The 20,030-nt window shown below is 54.9% G+C and overlaps 1 protein-coding gene across 1 annotated transcript in view; it reads right to left on the reverse strand.

Moving 5' to 3' along the window:
- CNTN4 (contactin 4) overlaps positions 1-20,030 on the reverse strand; it is a 342,255-nt gene that overhangs the window by 11,894 nt on the left and 310,331 nt on the right. The window contains exons 12-14 of the mRNA XM_036267473.1: positions 7,473-7,648; positions 4,825-4,942; positions 1,560-1,718 (exon numbers count right to left, since the gene is read on the reverse strand). Coding sequence (XP_036123366.1) covers positions 1,560-1,718; positions 4,825-4,942; positions 7,473-7,648 — 453 coding nt within the window. The remainder of the gene's footprint in view (positions 1-1,559; positions 1,719-4,824; positions 4,943-7,472; positions 7,649-20,030) is intronic.

Below are 20,030 nucleotides of genomic sequence, written 5' to 3' on the forward strand. Positions count from 1 at the left end.
CGCTGGGGATCAGGCCCACAACCTGGGCGTGTGCCCTGACTGGGAGTCGAACTGGCGACCTCTGGGTGCAGGGTTGACGCTCAACCACTGAGCCGCCCCGGCCGGACACACTGTGTAGTTCCCAGGCCTATGCCGTTTGCAGGGGAAAAGGACCGTCTTCATTTTCCGAGCTGAGGAAGACGCGCCTTCAAGGGCGCAGTGACCCACCCAAGGTCACACGGGGTTTGTCCTTTGTCTCCTGCTGGCTCCCAGCTCTGCCCCTTACGGAGCAGGCCTGGTGTGCGTCCATCGCACTGCGGGCCCTGAGCTGGGACGGGCCGAAGGAAGGGGTGACCATGAAAGGGACGGCGGGGGGACAGGGGTGGGAGCCGGGGCGGAGAAGCTCAGCGTCCACAGCAGAGCTCCGGGGCTCCTTCCCCGCAGGACGCTCTGGGCGGCCCTCGCGTGCTCCCTGGGCGCCGTCCTGAGTGACAGGGACGGCCGGAGACTTCCTCGGACCCAGGATGTTCGGAGGGAGGTCCTGTGACACCCCTGAGGCCTCTGGTGACCGGGCTCTGCGGCTGCCAGCCTCGCGGGGCCACACGGACAGTCCTACCCCCCAAGGCGAGGTGTGGGCTCTGGGGTCAGACCCTGGATGCTGATCCTGAACCCGTACTCAGTAGCCACATGACCTTGGGCGGGCTGCCCAGCCTTTCCCTGCCGCGGTGTCCTCCCCGGGGCCACTGAAGTATCCACTGCAGCACCCTGGGAACCCCGGTGAGGGCTCAGCAGGCCCTGGCTGCTGTCCTTTATCCCCTGGAGCATCCCCCCCCCGCCTCCCCCTCCACTGTCTCAGTGCTTTGTTTGCAGCCGAGAACCACGGCCCTTCTGTGTCATGAACACCTTGTCAGCCCTGGCTGGTGTGGCCCAGCGGTCAGAGTGCTGGCCTGCGGGCCAGAGAGTCCCGGGTTCGGTTCCCGCTAAGGGAACCTTGGTTGCAGTTTGTCCCCGGCCCTGGATGGGGTCATGTGGGTGGCGACCACTCGATGTGCCTCTCTCACATCGATGTTTCTCTCTGTCTTCCTCCTGCTCTGTCTGAAGATGAGTGCAAAAGTGTCCTCGGGTGAGGATAATAAATAAATAAATAAACAAACAAACAAATAAATAAATAAAATGTGTGTTAAGAGAACAATATAATCATCTTGGCCGGTGTGGCTCAGTGGTTAGAGTTCAGCCCACACACTGAAGGGTCACAGGTTCAATTCCTGGTCAAAGGCAACGGGGAGAGAGAGAGAGAGAGAGAGAGAGAAAGAGAGAGAAAACAACCAACATCACAAACCTGTCATTTCACAGACCTTATTGCTTAGGGTGAGTTACAAGACAAACGAGAGCGAGCTGATATGAAGCAAAGTGTTAAATAAACCACAGCACAGTTGGCCCAGGTCTGGGAAACACTGCCACAGTGGGTGTCATCGGTCACTGTGTCTGCACGAGGGCCCAGATGTCCTCGGCCTCTGCCACCTGCTTCCGCCTGAGTCTCGGCGGCCTGTGAACCCAGCCCCGGGCACCCGGAGGGCTACCTGTGTTGACGGCTTGCCAGCCCACGGAGAATGGAGTCCTGGCTTGGATGACGTACACGGTGACGGGGCTGTGGTTGTCCGGCCCCGGCCTCCAGGAGAGCTGAGCGGTGGTGTCAGTGATTTCATCGATGGTCACGGCCTCCGGGGGGCCTGGGGGACCTGCCAAAGAGCAAGACCCTCAGGAGTGGAGCAGGGTCCCAATGTCCAGGGGAGTGATCACCCGCCACAGACTCCCCCCTTGTTGGCTCCGTACTGGGTGTCTACCCGGTGCCCGGCATCCTTCTGAGCTGGGAACAGAGAGGAAGGGGACCCGGCCCCTCCCAGGGGCTCCCAGACCAGCGGAAAACACTAAGAGGTAAACACAGAGTGTTTGTGCTAGATGCTAAGAGAGAATGTCGGGGTTCCACGAGGGCCCGATTCTTCCATTCCTCCATCCTACAGTCCCCGGATCGTACTAGGGTCGGCGCTGTCCCTGAGAATGCAGCCGTGATAAATGGTCATTTCTGCCCTTGAGGGTGTGGATTTGAGCAGAAATGGCTTTAGAACTTTGGGGGGCAGTGTTGCCCTGTCCCCTCCAACCCACCCCACAGCACATGCAAACACAGGCTTGTGTGCCAGAGCCCAGCCGGGAAGAGGGCCGGCGTCCGGTCTCGACGGCTCCCCCTGATGGCTTCCCAGGGGGCTGCAGTCTCCTGGCCTCTGCCCCTGCATTTCCGACCTCTCTCCCCAGGGGGCACTGTTTCCACCCCTGTACCTCAGCCTCTGACACGGGGTCAGCCTTAGAGAAGGGCTTGGAAACAGAAAAAACAGAGGGGTGGGAAGTGGTCGGCAGGCAAGCTCGAAACACTGACAGCCAGAGCAGAGCCCCAGGCTGCCGAGTCGACCGCCGCGAGAGCTGACTGCGAGGGACAGGTGATGACGACTGTCCGGCGGTCCTGCCCGGCCGACAGGCACAGGAGATGTTCCTGGGGGGTCGCTGCACCCCAGCCGAGCAGTCAGAGGCACCGCTGGACCCCGCACGGAAGCAAGGCTTCGTCCTGGAAGTCAGTCCTGCACCCCCCTGCGATGCCCTAAATTTCTCTTCACCAGTCACTTTGATAGACCCACAGGTGAGACTAAATTTATCCTCCCTCCCACTCCTGTACCAAAGGTCTGGAAATCTGTGGGCTGGAATTAATTACTTTTCCATGGTGACATTTCAGCATGTCCGTCAAATGCCACCTTGATAGAACTGGGGTAACCTTTGGTCTTGGGGACCCTTATTGACCCTTATCGTCCAGAGATGATAGAATCGTTTCTCTCGCAAGATTTCCCACCCACCGCCCCCTCTCGCTAATGGCCACTCCTGCGACGGCCTTTAAAATCAGAAGCAGGAAAGTGTCTCCCCAAAGTCCTCAAGGGACAAAGCCGAGAGGAAGTAGCCGAGCCCGCAGGGGGCAGCTGGGAGGGACATGCAGGCCGGACTGAGCTTGGCCGCTGGAGACGAGCCGCGACTGCAGGCTGTTTGCTCTCTGCGCTCCAGCGTCCCCACCCTCGGCCTGCGGGTACGGCTTACGTAATGTTTACCAGCTCTGTTGGGGGGAAGTGGGGTCCTCTTTCAAAACAACTAAATGAGCAATCTCTGTCCTCTGAACCAAACGTTCTCCTGGCTCGTTGAGGTTTTTTTTGGTACATGCCCAGCAGAGGGCACGCTGGTAAGATGTCTGTGTCTCTGTGTCCCTCCCGGGGGGCGCCCTTTCTGACTGCCGGCAGCCGGCTGGAGATTAGATCAAGTACGCGGCAGAGGATCAAGAAGCCAGAGCCCAACAGGGACCCCTCTGCGCCGGCCCCCCGCACACGGTAGCTGGAGTGGATGAAACGCGAGACTATGGATTAAAGTGGCATATTAATTTATGGGCCTTGTTAACTGATTAGACTAGATTTTCTTTTAGACTGCGTTTGCAAATTCCTCCTGGCATTTAATGTTATTTTCTGTGAAATGAAGTATACAATATCATTTAAGAACTTCGAGTATTACTGATTTAAATATTTATTAGTGTAATTTATTGGTGTTTAAACTGCTGATCTGAACATTATCCTAATTAAATGCAGGATAAATGCTCAGCAACGGAATTCTTTTGTCCCCAAGAGGAGCACAGACCAGCTTTGGTGATTTAGAAATGGAAATAAACACATTTCCATAAGGTGTTCTGAGGGCAGCACCACCCAGGTCTAGAGGTGTTTTCCCTCGCCTGGTCCTCATCTGTGCCATTACTGGGAGGGCTTTGTAGCCCACGTAAGGGAACCAAAGCAGCCAGGACAGAAAAGCTGTTTTTCTTTGACTTCTCTTGAGCTGCTAACTCCCACACACCCCTGACCTTCTGCCTGAGCAGAGAGAACCACGTCTGTGGTTTCCCACGACGCTGGTCCTCTGTACACTGAGATGCACCCTCCTGCACATCGGAAAGCCCCCCGACTTTATTTTCTTGCACCCAACGTGCTGCCGGCCCAGGAAGCCCACACACCCACGGCTGGGGTGAAGGAGACGTGGGTGGGAGCTCAGTCTGACGTCCCAAGTGGCTTCGCTTCTCATGGGTTAGAGAACCCTCGGCGCGCCGGCGTGTACACCGGTTCGCAAAGCGTCGACATTGAATTTGAAAATATTTCTTAAAAGCCCACGCACTGCTCCCTGACACGCTGGTTTGTGCGGCTTGGCACTGAGTCCGTGGGGGTTCCCGGCCGCTGGCCGAGGTCAGGCTAAGAAACCCCCACGAATGTCCGTTTGCACACGAACGCCCCTGCTACACGGCAGCCCAGGTGTCGGGGAGGTTTCCCTCGAAAGCCCTGGATTCAGGAACAGGACAGAACTACGCCGCTCAGAGAAAGAAGAGGAAACGGGACAACTGCCTGTTGGCCACTCGGACAGCCCGAACCCTGACAGGCTCCCGGGTTAGCTCCGGGAACCCTCAGAGAATCGCAGCTTGGTCCCGCCTGGGCCACTTGCTTCTATTCCTCGGAAGCCATGCTGGGTCACCTGGGCTCCAGCGGCCACCCACCGGGCCGGCCCAGGAGGGGTGGTCAGCATGAAGGAACTGGATTCGCTCTGCCTTCCCTAACCTCCTCCTTTGAGAGACGGAGGCTCCGAAACTCCGCGACTGCTCACCACTGTGTACCGTGTTCGGCTTCTGTGACTCTTCCCCATCACTCCTCAGCCCGGGGGTTCTAGAGCCCTGTGCAGGCGCACACGCCAGGGACGCCCTGAAGGACGAAAGCCACGCGCCCGTACCTCTGACGATCAGGTCGGCCGCGGCGGACAGCTGGTCCACGCTGGTCTGCACCCTGCAGACGTATTTCCCAGCATGCTTCAGCTGGATGTTTCGGATCATCAAATCCCCGGCTGAGTCCTGCTGATAAAGCAGTGGCTACGGTTAGTTGTGAATGAGCACTAAACAGCGTTGTCACGTGAAGGGCACTGTGGCTAATGGATTTCTTTTGCACGGGCTGACGGAAACAGGAGGGAGGGGAGCCACAGCCGTTTGGAAATGGGGAGGCTGCCTGTGCAGACTCCGGGGCCGAGACCTCGGGGGTGGCTGCCCTGGGTCTCTGGACTCATCCACCACACGCAGAAGCAGGCAACGTAGGTAACGTGGCCCCTGGCGCAGGGACTGCCTTGCTCCAGACCTGCCTGAGCCCACCACCGGCGCCGGTGCCCCATCCTTTGGAACCCTGTATTTGGAGAGGCCCGCGTGCTGGACCCCTGCATCTAGAGCCGGCATTTGGATGGCTCCCAGGTCGGGACCGACGGATCAGGGCGGCCAGCCTCTCCACGGATGCCTCGCGTCACCGAATGCAGGACGGGGCCGATCTGTTTCCCAGACGCCGAGTTTGATTATCGGACGAAGGGGGCTGATTACTCCCGGGGATGGGTGTCTGTGTGCCCTAGACATTGCTCTCCAGCCTGGCCCTGGAATAACCGTGAGGACAGGTCACCAAGGTGGCGTCCACTCCAGAACACCGCCACCCTGTGGAGGTTGGTTTCCCCGCCCTGTTAGTCAACAGCTGGAGGGCAGCCCTGTGAGCAAGGGCGCCCCCTGGGGGTCAGATGTGGGAGAGTTGGCTTCTCTCTAAGCCCCAATAAATGACAAGGTATGTAGGTTCCCACCCCAAACTACGGACCCTTATGTTGCTATTCCCAAAGGACAAACTACTGGACAGTGCTCAGCGGCATTTAACACGCGGCGGGTAGCCTCCCGGCCGCTTCGCCTCGGTTCGCTCCCCGAATGCCCGCGTGTCCCTGTCGGAGGGACTCCGTATCCCTCTTGTCCAGGAGGGTCGAGCATAAGGAGGTGCGAATACTCACCTGTGAGTGGCAGAGCCAGGATGGGCACCCGCGTGGTCTCAGTCTCTGCGCTTTTTTTTTTTTTTTTTTTTTATCCAATTACAGTTGACAGTCAACATTATTCTGTATTGGTTTCAGGTGTGCAGCACAGTGGTTAGACACTCACAAACTTCACGAAGTGTCCCCAGGGATTTCCAGCACCGGCGGGTACCATCCACAGTTATGACGTTATTGATCTATTCCCTGCCCTGCACTTTACATCCCGTGACTATTCTGTAACGGCCGATCGCACTCCTGAGTCCCTTCCCCCTTTCCACCCAGCCCCCCAACCCTTCTCCTCTGGCAACCACCAGTCTGTCCTCTGTTTCTGTTTTGTTTATTCACTTATTTTGTTCATTAGATTCCACATAGAAGTGATTTTTCCACAAAGGTATTTTTCTTTGTGTGACTTATTTTAATTAGCATAATACCCTCTAGGTCCACCCATGCTGCTGCCAATGGTAAGAGTTAATTCTTTATGACGGCCGAGTAATATTCCATTGCGTAAATGTACCAGGTTGTTTTTTTTTTACCTACTCTTCTATGGACAGGCACTTGGGCTATTTCATACCTTGGCTACTGTCAATAATGCCATGATGAACATCAGGGTGCGTATATTTTTTCAAGTGAATATTCTGGGTCCCTTTGAACACACACCAGCAGTCGGGTCCCCGGGTCCCAAGGCAGTTCCAGGTTTAATTTTCTCAGGACCTGCCACGCTGTCTTCCACAGGGGCGGCTCCAGCCTGCATTCCCACCAAGCACACAGGAGGCTTCCTTCGCCCCACCCTCGCCAACACCTGAGGTCTGTCGATGCACTGATGACAGCCACTCTGGCAGGTGTGCGGCGATGTCTCCCTGTGGTTTTCATTTGCACGTCTCGGATTAGCAATCTTGAGCTCAGCCCCTATTTCTACCTGCAAGGGCTTCCTGCCACCCAGAAATGATAGGAACTCGGTTTCCTTCCTCCGTTCCAGTGTAACCGTCACCATCTCCCCAGGACAGTGGGCGACACAGGCCAGTCGTTGTGACCAGGGGTACAGGGAGGCAAACGGAGCTGACGTCGGGGAGCTTCTCCCTGCTGCCTGCCTGCCCACGCATGCCGATCTCTCCGGGCCTGAGACGATGCCCTGAGGAGGAAGCGCTCGGTGCCCACTGAGCGAGGCGTGTGGATTCCGTGGGACCGCTCGTGTGCGTGAGACCTCCCTGAAACCGCGAAGCACAGGCAGCCGACACTGGCATTATCGAGGCCCACGGTCAACCCTGTCGCCTTAAAGCTAACTCGAGAAGCACTGTGATTTTCTTTCTTTAAACCCGAAAAGCTCTTTTATGTATAAAAGATTTATTTCTCATCCAAACGCTACTACCGCGGATCAAATCTTATCACTGCTCAGTGAAACAGGGTAATTAACTAAGGGTTTCTTGAAAGAAGGTGTTTGAACAAAATTATCAAAGACTAACTGTGTTTCTTTAACGCGTAACCAAGTTGTTTGAGGCGGGGCCTGAGCAGGCCGCTCCCACGCGGCGTTTCTGGGGTGGTCTGGTGTTGGCACTTACCCCTCCGACTCTTTCAAAGTGGTCCCCGTCTCTGTCGAAGTCTATCAGGTGGCCGTTGAATGACCAGGTGAACACGATGTCTAGCGAGTGATCATGTCTCACCTGGCACGTGAGAACGATACTTTCCCCGACGGTGACATCCATGCTGGAGGGGGGCACTGTCACCCTCGTCGGGTCTGCAGAGAGGAGACAAGACAAACAACGTCTGTGGGCTAGTGCGGAAAAACACGCAGAATCCAAGAGGGTGAAATATCGAGGCGTTTGGTTTATTTTCCTTAGGCTGTGACCCCCAAACCTCAGTGACCTGGGAAGTTCACAGTCGGGCCAGGAGGTCATTTTTTTTTTTTTAATAAGCAAATTTGTTGTTGTTTTTTCTTTATTGATTTTAGAAAGAGAAGAAGGGAGAGGGAGAGAGAGATGGAAACATCGATGAGAGAGAACATCGATTGGCCGCCTCCTGCACGCCCCCTGCTGGGGATCAGACCCACAACCTGGGCACGTGCCCTGACCGGGAATCGAACCAGCGACCTCCTGGTGCAGGGTCGACGCTCAACCCCTGAGCCACACGGGCCGGGCTAGGAGGTCATTTTTAATGTGAAAACATTATGGAAGAACGTTCCCGGCGTGACAGAACCCAGCGGGGGAGCAGGACGAACCCTCAGAAGCCGGGGGGACGGCCCGCTCTGCCCTGGCCTCTGCGAAAGGTTCCGACCCCCACCTTCAGGAGAAAGCGGTGTTTCTCCAGCGGGGTGCAAACAGCAAAACGGCCCTTAATCTGAAGTTTCGTGGGCTTTTCCCCCCCTTTACCAAAGTGATTAATGTTCATACGCAAAATTTAGAAAATTCAGGAAAGTTAAAAGAGGAGACCACAAACCCCCAGGAAACACACACACAACGGAACCTTATTTGCTCTCTGACGGTCTGGTTAAACCTCTGCTCCCATTTCGGTATAATTTCCCTGTGTCATGGTTCAGAGGTTTTCACTTCCGGGTTCTGCTATTGCTAACAGGCCATTTGCCTGTCTTTTCTCTGCCGCATCCCGCACCAGGCATGTTTATCTTTATGTGCATTTTTATACACGGCTTAATGGGCTACGAAGTTTATAAGGAGGTCCAAAACCTCATTTTGAAACTAGAAGACATTTTAGAACATTTTATTATAAATACAGTTATTAATAATGCTGTAACGAATATCACTGACGAAACAATCTATGCGTGTTACTTCTTTCAAATAAGGACTACTGCCCGGCCGGTGTGGCTCAGCGGTTAGAGCATCGGCCTGCGGTCCAGTGGACTACTGCCCGGCCGGTGTGGCTCAGCGGTTAGAGCATCGGCCTGCGGTCCAGTGGACTACTGCCCGGCCGGTGTGGTTCAGCGGTTAGAGCATCGGCCTGCGGTCCAGTGGACTACTGCCCGGCCGGTGTGGCTCAGCGGTTAGAGCATCGGCCTGCGGTCCAGTGGACTACTGCCCGGCCGGTGTGGCTCAGCGGTTAGAGCATCGGCCTGCGGTCCAGTGGACTACTGCCCGGCCGGTGTGGCTCAGCGGTTAGAGCATCGGCCTGTGGTCCAGCGGACTACTGCCCGGCCGGTGTGGCTCAGGGGTTGAGCGTCGACCCTGCACCAAGAGGTCGCTGGTTTGATTCCCAGTCAGGGCACATGCCCAGGTTGTGGGCCTGATCCCCAGTGGGGGGCGTGCAGGAGGCAGCCAATCGATGTTCTTTCTCATCGATGTTTCTTTCTCTCTCTCTCCCTCTCCCTTCTTCTCTCTCTAAAAAGCAACAAAGAAAAAGAATTTAAATCAGGACTACTGCTTTGTGTTTGGCCCCCGTTCATCCTGGTCTCGGTGGGAACGGGCGGCCGGCCGTGCTGACAGTTGGGGAGTCCTTGGCCACCCTCACACACAGCCGGGCTCTGACGTTTCAGGCCCCGCGATTTCACACACGTGCCTGGGCCTAGGGCGGTGCAAAGCAATGTGACTTCAACAGGAAGGTCACATCCGTGCCTAAAGAATGGAATTCTGAACGGGGTCTTATTCCAGAACTTTCTCTGTGCTCAACCAAATCAAATGAAAGCCACCTAAGAAATGCTAACAAAGAAGACAAATCAAAAGCCAGCAAAACAATGGAAGAACAGGGGTGAACCCCCTCCATCACTCGGGGCACGGCCTCTCAGTCTGAGTGTGCCCTCAGACTGCGGTCTCAGCTGGGCGTTTGAAATGGCATCTCCTGGAAGACTTGACGCGTCTGTTTTCCCCAACCACACACGACAATCTGCTCTTTATAGAGAGGATTTAAAACAGCTTTTTAAAGAAACCCTTGCACCCAACTCTAGAGAGCAAACCCCCCGGCGTTGGAAGAGGAAGTGGGGTATACACAGATAACACCAGGGGAGAACACACTTGTGTTCTCTGGACGCAGGAGGAGATTGTGGTCAGTGGGCTGGTGTGCGGTCATCACTGTGGACTGGATGTCTGAGATGAGAAATAAAACAGCAGCAGAAGGTCACAGGAGGGACAACCCTTGATCTCAAACCCCGAGGCTTTTGCAAGTCACATACTCAAAATCCATTCCAACTGGCCCACGGGAATACACAGGACGAGGGATTTAAACATTTTTTTTTTTTTTTAAATGAGGGAAGAAGTTGAGAGAAAATCACCTAACACAGATTCTAAGCAAAAGTCTAGGAATAACTCCATTTGGACGGAACATGTCATTTGTCACTTTGGAATTTAACTTTTCCTTGTCTCTAAGGGGATCATTCCTGGCTAACATTACATGCGTCTGTGGTTTGTATTTGGGAACATGTTGTCTAATTCCACTTTACATAGCTGTGCACTGATCTTGCAGTTTAGATTCCCATTGTAACGAGCCTTCATTCACTGGTTGACTCATCCACCGACATGCATTGTGTGTTACAGGGAGGACAGGTCCTGGTACCGAGAGAGATGATGGAGACCGCGGAGATGCCAGCGTGGCAGTGACTGCGCCCTTGCATTCTAGACACGTGTTCGTACTTTCCGTGGATTATTCATTTATTCTCAAGAAGGGTTGGCCCTACTAACAGGAGGGAACATGTCCGAGAGCGGTCAAGGAACCTCTGTGGTCTAAGGTGCTCTTTCCTCCAGCTGAAAACATGACACCCACTCACAGGTCATGCAGACAGCAGTTCACACGCATGACCTGGCCATTTGTGCCCTTGATTGTGTAGCCAAAGGAAGGTATTTACATGCAAAATACATCCAGAGAAGGCAAGTGGAGATGGTTTCAGAGGGCGCCCCTGGCAGAGGGAGGGACCCAAGGCCTCAGACAGTCTAAAGCGGTGACGACGTGGGGCCCAGGAGGCTGGCGCCACCTCTGAGCATCACAGCAGATTCAGGAGCGCAGGCCAACCGCCCAGGCTGGAGTCTTGAGGAACGCTTGGCTCCTGTCTCCTGCCAGCTCGGGTGAGCGGCAACGAGCTGGCGCACAACCCGATGCCCAGTCGTCCGCAATCCTGGCTCACGTCTTTAAATGACATTTGTTTCCCGAGAAATGTGCAGCCCTTTACGTGCCTGTAGGGGCCTGGGACAGATTCTGCTGTTGGTGAACAACAGCGCCTCATGCGCTCCGTGCGCTTTCTCCAGCCCTCATCCTGAGCTCTGAAGTAGCAAGAATCGGTGCAAAGCAAGGCATGCACTGTGCACACCCGAGCGGTCTCTCACACTGAATGCTTGTGCAGAACTCCCCTGTCGTGGGTGCCCAAGCCGTCCACCTCGTTCATTCCCTTCGCAAAGGCCGAGCACAAGGTAAGCGATGGCGTCTTCACGACCAAACCGTCTCCCCTAGTCTTTAATTCAGCAAGATCAGAGGATCCTATATTTATGACTTCTATTCTAAAGAGTCCCTACGACCACTGTTCTGTGCACAGAACCCTCAAGGGCAGTCAGAACTGAAGACTGACTTTCTCTCTGCACTTGGGTGTTAATGAAGTGGCAACAATGCAGCGGGACCAATGACACCCCAACGGTCCTGCTGGTGGTTGGCTCCTCCTGGGAGGAGGATAAAATTCAAAGCTCTAGAAAATTCATGCTTAAATAGATACATATTTGCCAAGTGCTTTAACACTCCTGGAATAAAAAGAAAATGTTCTTTTATGTTCCGTAGTGTTCCTTCTGATAATATAGAGGACAGAAAATAAACTAAGTGCTTTGAAGATCAGGATGAGAGAGTTAATTATTAACCACGACTGATGATTAGGTCAATGATTAGATGCATAAATTATAACACTTATTATCCAAGTCCTATTACATGCTGACTTTCAGGATTAGTGGGAAAGCTTTCTGATTTAGAATGTTTATTATTTATTTATTAAAATATGTATTTATTGTCTTTTTCTTTAGAGAGGAAGAAAGGGATGAAAACATGGATGTGAGAGAGAAACATCGATCAGCTGCCTCCCGCACACCCCCCACTGGGGATGGAGCCGGCAACCCGGGCGTGTGCCCTGACCGGGAACTGAACCGGGACCTCTCGGTCCGCGGGATGACGCTCCGCCCACTGAGCCGCGCCGTCTGGGTGAAGATGTAGGGTTTTCAGCATCTGTAAACACGGCGCCCGTGGGCGCACAGGTAACAGTTCCGTGTCGATGTGGCCCTCCCTGGGCAGCTAGTCATCTGCCTGCCACGCGCAGTGCCCCCCGGAGAGTCGTGAACGCGAGACTCAGTCATCTGCACGCGTGGAAGCGACCGTCTCCTGCCAGGGAATTCCTGATGGTGGTTCGATGACACTTTTCACTCAGGCTGTGCCTTTGTCACGTATTAATTTCTACAGAGAGACCATTTAAAACAGGATACTTCACACAGGGGCCAGCCAAGGGGCCGGGGGCCGGCGCGCCTCCAGCGACTCGGGGGACGAGACAGAGAAGGGTTGTTAATGGTAGTTAAAGGCCACAAGGAAGACGGTTGGGTCGACAAACGACCACAATAGCCCCGGGGACAGGCGCCGGGCTCTCCAGCGGGTCCGTTTTCCCGGTCGAGGTAGAACCAGTGCCGGATCAACCCTATTATCAGTTCTCCATAACACACACCTCTGAAGAGAATGCCCTGCACGTCAGGTGAATGTGAAAACCAACATTCACAGCGATTGCAAGCTGGACAAATTCCTTCATTTAGGATTGAAATTTAATAGGGATAAAGGCCAAAAGCTGCACGGAAGGGTGGACGGAAAGGGGCCACATGCGGACCCGACGAGCTCAGGGAGGGCTGCGTGGAGGCCTCGCCAACTCAGGGACCTAAAGTGACCCCGAGGATGGTCTGGAATGTAAACGTTTAACTACAAGCAGGTTATGGCTGGTAGTCTCATCCCAGGCGGCATCTTCCCGGACAAAGGTCAATTTTCACCTTGATGGAGCCTGTTGTCTTTCTGCCCCTGAGCTAACAGACCTTTGGAATGTGGGGGCTTCCTCTTCCCAGACCCCTCAGGGCACAGCCTATGCACCAGGGTGGACACCACACCTCCCCTCATTGTTCTTACCGTGTTCATTGTGACTGTTAACTATCCTGTCCCCACCCCGTGCAGAAGAAGGCTGTGTCTGTTATTATTATTATTATTATTCACTTTTCATCCAGCCCCAGAGGTTTCCTTCTTCGCTTTCTCCTGCCGCCTCATCTACCACCAGGGGACGTCCTGTGACCCACTTCCGTCTTCCCTTTTGATGGTCACGTATACACTAAGTCGCAAAACTGCCCCTCTCCGGAGCATTGTCTCAGGCGGCTGAGGTTTTGCTTCCCAGCATTTGTCCACAGTTTGGCTCAAATGAACTCACAAAATTCTTCAGAGGTTTGAACGTTTCTTACGTGGGCATGAGAAGTCAGCGGCGCAGGACAGGCTGGGGCATGACGGCATTGCAGCTCGCGTGGACGTGACGGAGGCGTCAGTGACCCCAGGGTCCCTGTGCCGAGAAAGCTCACGCCCCGAGAGGCCGGAATCCCATGCTTGCCCCCACAGACACCACAGCTCACGGGACCCTCGAAGCCATCGACAGATCAAGGACCTGGGTCAAGGACGGACCTAAGAAATCCCTAACAGCTGACGTACTGGAAATATTTGGCAGGAAGAAGAGGTTCGAGGAGGCATCGTGGTCTCCAGCTGTGTACAGTGTCCCAAGGCAGACGAGTCCGGCTACTCTGTGTTCCCAAAGCAGAGACCAGGCGGCCCCGTGACGGCACCTGTTGGCTCTGATACAGGAGAACTTTCATAACCGACCTTTCCCTCGGGGAAATGGGCCGTCTCAGGAGAAAGCGAGCCGGCATTTCCACGGGTACTCAAGCGGAGGCGGGCACCTCAGCCAGGGGTGCCCAGTCACACCGAGGACCAGCCTCCTCTGCCCTCCGCGCCACCCCGCCCGCGATCCTTCCTGTTTCCGAAGCTCTGTGCTATTCCCCCACTAAGCGTGAGTGTGGTTGTGGAGTATCGTTCACACGGACCCAGTGTCTCCCCTGTCGTCGGGTTCCTGGGGTCAGGGGCCACATCTTAAATGTCGATAAGCCCCAGTTCTGTCCCTACTCACCAGAGTGGGTGAAAGGTGAGCTGTGACGACCTGCGGACATGGTGTAGGTGACCCATGAGCTTGAAATGCTGCAGATCAGGAAGCTGCTTTATTTTTCATCATTTACCGACTCCCGTGACTACAGGACCCCAAGGAGGACCCCCCGAAGGGCTCACCCTGCAAACTCGGGCCCTTCCGCTGCGCTCGTCACTGACTTCCGTGGCCACAGTGAGGATTCTTTCTCCTTGCTTTCAAAAAATAATTTATGTTGAAATAATTTCAAGCTTACAGAAACGTTGCCAGAAAAGAGTTGGTTCGCTTTCGACTCCTCAATTGTTACTGTTACTCATCTCCTCCTTGCACACAGCAGAGATACAAAGTAAGCGTCGTGTTACCTGTAATGTGCAGTATTTACCCAGCGGAGAGTCTCCCTGGGCCTCTGACAGCACGCACCGTGCTCGCTGGTCCCGGCTCTCGGACACGCGCACACATGCACAGCACACACGATACACATGTCCAGCATGCACCGTGCTCGCTGGTCCCGGCTCCTGGACACGCGCACACATGCACAGCACACACGATACACATGTCCAGCACGCACCGTGCTCGCTGGTCCCGGCTCTCGGACACGCGCACACATGCACAGCACACACGATACACATGTCCAGCACGCACCGTGCTCGCTGGTCCCGGCTCTTGGACACGCGCACACATGCACAGCACACACGATACACATGTCTATACATCTATGACTACTTCTATATTTTAGAAAGAAAGAAATGTAAGAAACGTTTACATATTTGCTGAGTCAGCTGGCGTTTTTGTTCAGTGTGACCAATTCCCAACCTTGTCTGCTGTCCCCTCTGCCCGCTGCCTCTGCACTGACCCTCCCTCCCCCTCCTCCTGGGCTCCGGGCCCACCTCATGCCCTGCATGCCCGCCCCGGCGTTGGCTCCTCTGGGCTGGGCAGGGGAGAGAAGGCAGGTGGTAAGGAAGGTGAGGATGGGGCTCCGATCGCCTTCGATGTACTCACAGTGTAAAACTTCAAATGACTAGGCCACAGAAAGAAAACAACCGAAAAGGTGGCGAACTAACCCTAGAGCACGTGCCTTACCGATCAGCTTCGTGCTCCTTCGTAGAAGGAAGGATACAGAAAACGTGTCACGACGGAAGTTTCTGCATTTTATTTCGGGGGAGAATGGGAGTCACCGCATCCACGGAGCACCAGTCGTCAGGGGCAAGTCAGGACTTAAAATGACACTAAGCCTGTAGAGAATAGTCCATCACTAAATAGAAGAAAAACTGCTTAGTTTTCTGATTCTTCTTCTCTGACGAGTCACTAGGTTCTACATTTCAAAAGAAACAAACAACGTGATTTCCAGTTCGTCCTTTTCTCTGAGTTACTCTTCAGCAATGCGTTCGTCCTGGCGGGGGGCTGGGTGGGGACGTGGGGACTGGTGGGGGGTGCGGGGATCCTTGAGAAATCTCCACACTTGGCTAACAGTCCTTTCCAGACTGTTCCATCATCGCTTCGTTTGAGGGGTGCATTCTTGCCTGGGTGTGTCTGCTGACTGCCTCCTGTGGCGGCGGCTCCCTCACGATCTCTGGAACTGGGCTTCGGAAGTTCACCCTACAAGGGAGTGTTTCCTTCTCATGAGCATCTTCCCTCTGGTGTGGCTGCCAAGCAAGCCCCACAGCAGGCCATACGAGGGATTTCGGGTTTGCGCCGCAGAACATCCCACCCCACGGTACCCCGGCGTGGCCTCCGGCCCACTCTGGCCATAGAGAAATCCCTTCACAGTTGATTTTTTTTTTTTTAATTTTTTATTGATTGTAGAGAGGGAAAGGGAGAGGGAGAGAAAGATAGAAACATCGAGGACAGAGAACATCGACTGGCCGCCTCCTGCACGCCCCCACTGGGGATCGGGCCCACAACCTGGGCGTGTGCCCCGACCAGGAATCGAACTGGCGACCTCTTGGTGCAGGGTCGATGCTCAACACTGAGCCACACCGGCCGGGCCCTTCCCAGTTCTTAAATCTGGGTAGGGCCCCCCCCCCCCCATTTCCCAGCAGGGAGCTGAGACCCAGGCCCTACTTCGGGCTCAGGCTGCTGTCAGTGCCCAAATATCCTCGGGAAGTAAAACACACTCAAGGTGTCACCATCCACCAACGCCAGGCACCTCCGGCCTGGTATTTGTTCCTGAGTGTCCATCTTGGTGACAGCGTTACTCTTTCGGAATTCCCTTAGACGTCTGGGTGCTTCGAGACGTACTTTTCCCTGCGAGCGTTTTCCATGCAGCAGGTGTGCTTGGCAACTGAGAGTCTAAAGAAACTTCAAACATAGGCTGTTTTTTTTCCCTGTGCATCTCACCTCTCTTTTTGTTAACACAATTTAAATATGACTTTGTTGGCACAGCCGGTGTGGCTCAGGGGTTGAGCATCGCCCATGGACCAAGAGGTGGCCGGTTCGAGTCCCGGTCAGGGCACAGGCCCAGGTTGTGGGCCCGATCCCCAGTGGGGGGCCTGCAGGAGGCGGCCAGTCGATGTTCTCTCTCATCGATGTCTCTATGTGTCCCTTTCCCTTCCTCTCGCTCTAAAAATCAATAAAGAAAAAACAAAAGTGAAAAAGAAAAAGGGAAGAGAAGCAGTTAGGAAACGAGAGACGAAAGCAGAGACAATGCATCTTGGCTGAAGACAGGGAAACGCGCCCATTTTCCGCGGCGGAGGGAGCGCAGCCGGGCACAGGGCACCCCAGGCGGCGAGGCCTCGAGTCCATCAGCCGCAGCACCGCCTAGTGCACGGGGGGGAGGGGGGACCCAGTGCCCTGAGCAGCTTGTGCAGTTGAGAAATGACAGCAGAGAAAACCGCGAGTGGGACGGAGCTCCCACCGGACGGCTTCTGGGGGGCAGTTCCCCCAGCAGGGACTCGGGGAATCACGAGGCGGGGCCGAGCCTGCCGGGTCTCCGAGTCGGTTACAACGATGAGTAAGGCATTTTGTTTTGTCTGGTTTGATTTTAAATCAGCTAGAGTTGGTGTTAAAACCACTGCGGTCAACTTGTCTGCAGGCCTCCTGGCCCGGGGTTTGTGTGTGTCTGAGGAGCGGGTTTCTCAGCTGGGGTGTCTCCCAGATGGAGGCCTCTCCTGCAGGGGCCTCAGCTCCCACGAGGAAGGAGACCCCCTCAAGGAGCAGGCGGGGCCAGGCCCTGGCACATTCTCTCCGTGGACCTTCCTTGACGAGTGAAGGAATGAACCGCCCTGGCCAGGCGGCTCGGCTGGTGGGAGCAGTCACGCCAACAGGCTGTGAGTTCGATTCCCGACTGGGGCACATACGTAGTCGCAGGTCCGAGCCCCAGTCAGGACATGTACGGGAGGCAACGGGTCAACGTTTTTCTCCCTCTCACTCTAAAATCAATAAATATATCCTCGGGTGAGGAAATTAACTAAACCGACTATTGGGAAAGCATATTTTCTGACAGAGGAAGTTCCTTGTATCTATATGTCAAGGTTTCATTAAAATAACTTATGGCATTTATTTTTTTCTTGACTGTGATGAAAGTAAAAAAAAAAAAAGACAAATGGGAACCACAGGCCTTTTAACCGTGGAGAACCACTGTCATCAAGTAGCCGAGCCCCGTCTGTTTGAGAAAGGGGGTCTCCAGTCTGTTCTTATCAGCCATACTCACGAGTTACATTTCCCAGTGAGTTCCTGGGCAAAAGGGCCCCCAACAAATCCCATCCTTGAAATGAAGTCCCCCGCAGACAACGCCTAGGGAGGCCTAAGGACCTCTTGACTGGTTAACGGAGCACACCTGATGGGCGGCTGGCTGAGTCCACCCATACAGAGGGAGGGATTATTCTCCCAAAACACAAAAGCAAAGACGTGCGCACCTCCAGGCAAGGGCAGGCTCTCCACAGACAGGCCTTCCATGGTCAGGACCTGCTGCCAAGGGGCAGCCCTGGGCCCAGCCGGCAGTTTGTGGCCCGGGAAGGACCGCGTCTGGTCAGCAGATGGCGCTGATGTCTCAGCCGAGGAAGCAAGCCGGCCCCTGCTCCTTGTCTGCTGCTTCCTCAGGGTGACAACCCTGCGTCTGGGAAACGGGCATCGTGTTCAGATGCGGAAGCAGTAATTCTTCGTTTGCTTATAGATTCGAGAAAGTTACTGAGACTGAGACGCGCATAGCACTTAAAACAGAGGGTCTTCCCGCCTCCGAGGACCTTATTCCCGCCCTGCAGAAGGAGGGGTTACAAAACCTTCTGCAAAACAGCACCAGGCACCCACCCACCCCAGCAGCCTGGGCCCCTCCTGACTAGCTTGTCTGGGGGCTTGTCACTAGCTCCAAGTGAACTTTCCCCCAAATCCTCAAGATGGACAACTATTTTTTTTTTTAATGTTTTTGTTGATTTTAGAGAGAGAATAAGGGAGAAAGAGAGAGGGAGAAACATCCATGGACACAAGAAACTTCTATCAGCTGCCTCCTGCACGCCCCCTACCGGGGACTGAACCAGCAACCCTGGGCATGTGCCCTGACCTTGGCCTGGAATGGAACTGGTGACCTCTTGGTGCACGGGTTGGCACCCAACCAACCGAGGCACAGCAGCCAGGGCCAGGATGGACAACAGGAACAACCCCTGGTCCCTGCATGACCAGGCCTCCTGTGGGGGGGGTGGGGGAGGCGTGAGTTTAGCGGCTCGAAGAGATTTTCCCAGCTGACCGCTTGGCCCGTGGTCCGTGTGCGGCCAACAGGACTCCGAGAAGGAGGGCGAAATGAGGAGGGCTCTGGGTCCAGACTCTGTTCCTGCGCCCCGCATGGGGAGAGACGAACATCTGGAACCCCCCGAGGGGAAGCACTGCTCTGGGGGCAAGGGGGAAGGGGCGAGCCTCACCCCCCCCCCCAGCGGCGGGCGGCTCCTCTACCGAGAGCCCCTGACCCCTGACCAAAGAGAAGAAAAATCAGTGTGTGTGTGTGTGGGGGGGGGTGGTCAGAGAAGCAGAGAAACTTCGTTTAGTTTGTTTTCGGAGATGTTGAACGCTTTCCATGCCTCTAAATCAGGTGCAGGGGACGTAAAAATCTGAAGTTCCCTCAAGTCACTGGTAACTACGCCGACTCTGCAGGGAGGGGGGGGCAGGGGTGCGGGCGGCAGAGGAGAGGGAAACGCAGAGAAACAGAGAGAAGGACCCGGGCAGGAAGGGCGAGTCCCTCCCCTGCGGGCGCCGGACCGAACCCGAGGCAGCAGCCACGGGCTTTTCGGAAGGGAAGAGACATGTCAGGCGTGGTTGGCAGGGTGGTGGACAGGACGCCCGGGCTGGCACGCGCACCTTGGCAGAGCAGTTCTTCCCCGGTGAGCGGTCTGCGCCAGGGTCCGGGTTCGGTTCCGAGGCCCACATTTTCTCCGTCTTCTCTGACTGTCTCTGCAACACAACTGGCTCCCCGGGCTGATTATGTGCAGCGTGGGGTCTGAGAGCACTGGGGAGTGGCGGGTCGCAAACGGTCACACCTCAGAGGGACCCAGGGGCAGGCACAGCCCGTCCGCTCCGCGCGGTCCCCACACACGGTGACTCCCTCGCTCCAGAGCCCCTGCGTGACTCGAATCAAAGCAAACAAAGACTCCTAGGGGGTGTGTGTCTGTGTTTGCGTGTGTGTGTGCATATTTGTATGTATGTGGTGTGTGTGTGTTTATGTGTGTATTTGTGTGCATGTGTGTGTGTTTGTATGTGTCTATGTGTATTTGTGTGCATGTGTGTGTATTTGTGTATATGTGTGTTTGTGTATATGTGTGTGTTTGCGTGTATAGTTTGTGTGTGTTGTGTGCATGTTTGTGTGTGTCTGTGGTTTGTGTGTTGTGTGCATGTTTGTGTATTTGTGTGTTGTGTGCATGTTTGTGTGTGTCTGTGTGTTGTGTGTGTCTGTGTGTGGTTTGCGTGTTGTGTGCATGTTTGTGTGTGTCTCTGTGTTGTGTGTGTATTTGTGCGTGTCTGTGTGTTGTGTGTGTATTTGTGCGTGTCTGTGTGTGTGTGTCTCTGCATCCAGCCGTCT

This window comes from Molossus molossus, unplaced genomic scaffold, assembly GCF_014108415.1.
Source record: "Molossus molossus isolate mMolMol1 unplaced genomic scaffold, mMolMol1.p scaffold_m16_p_18, whole genome shotgun sequence".
NCBI classification, from domain to species: Eukaryota; Metazoa; Chordata; class Mammalia; order Chiroptera; family Molossidae; genus Molossus; species Molossus molossus.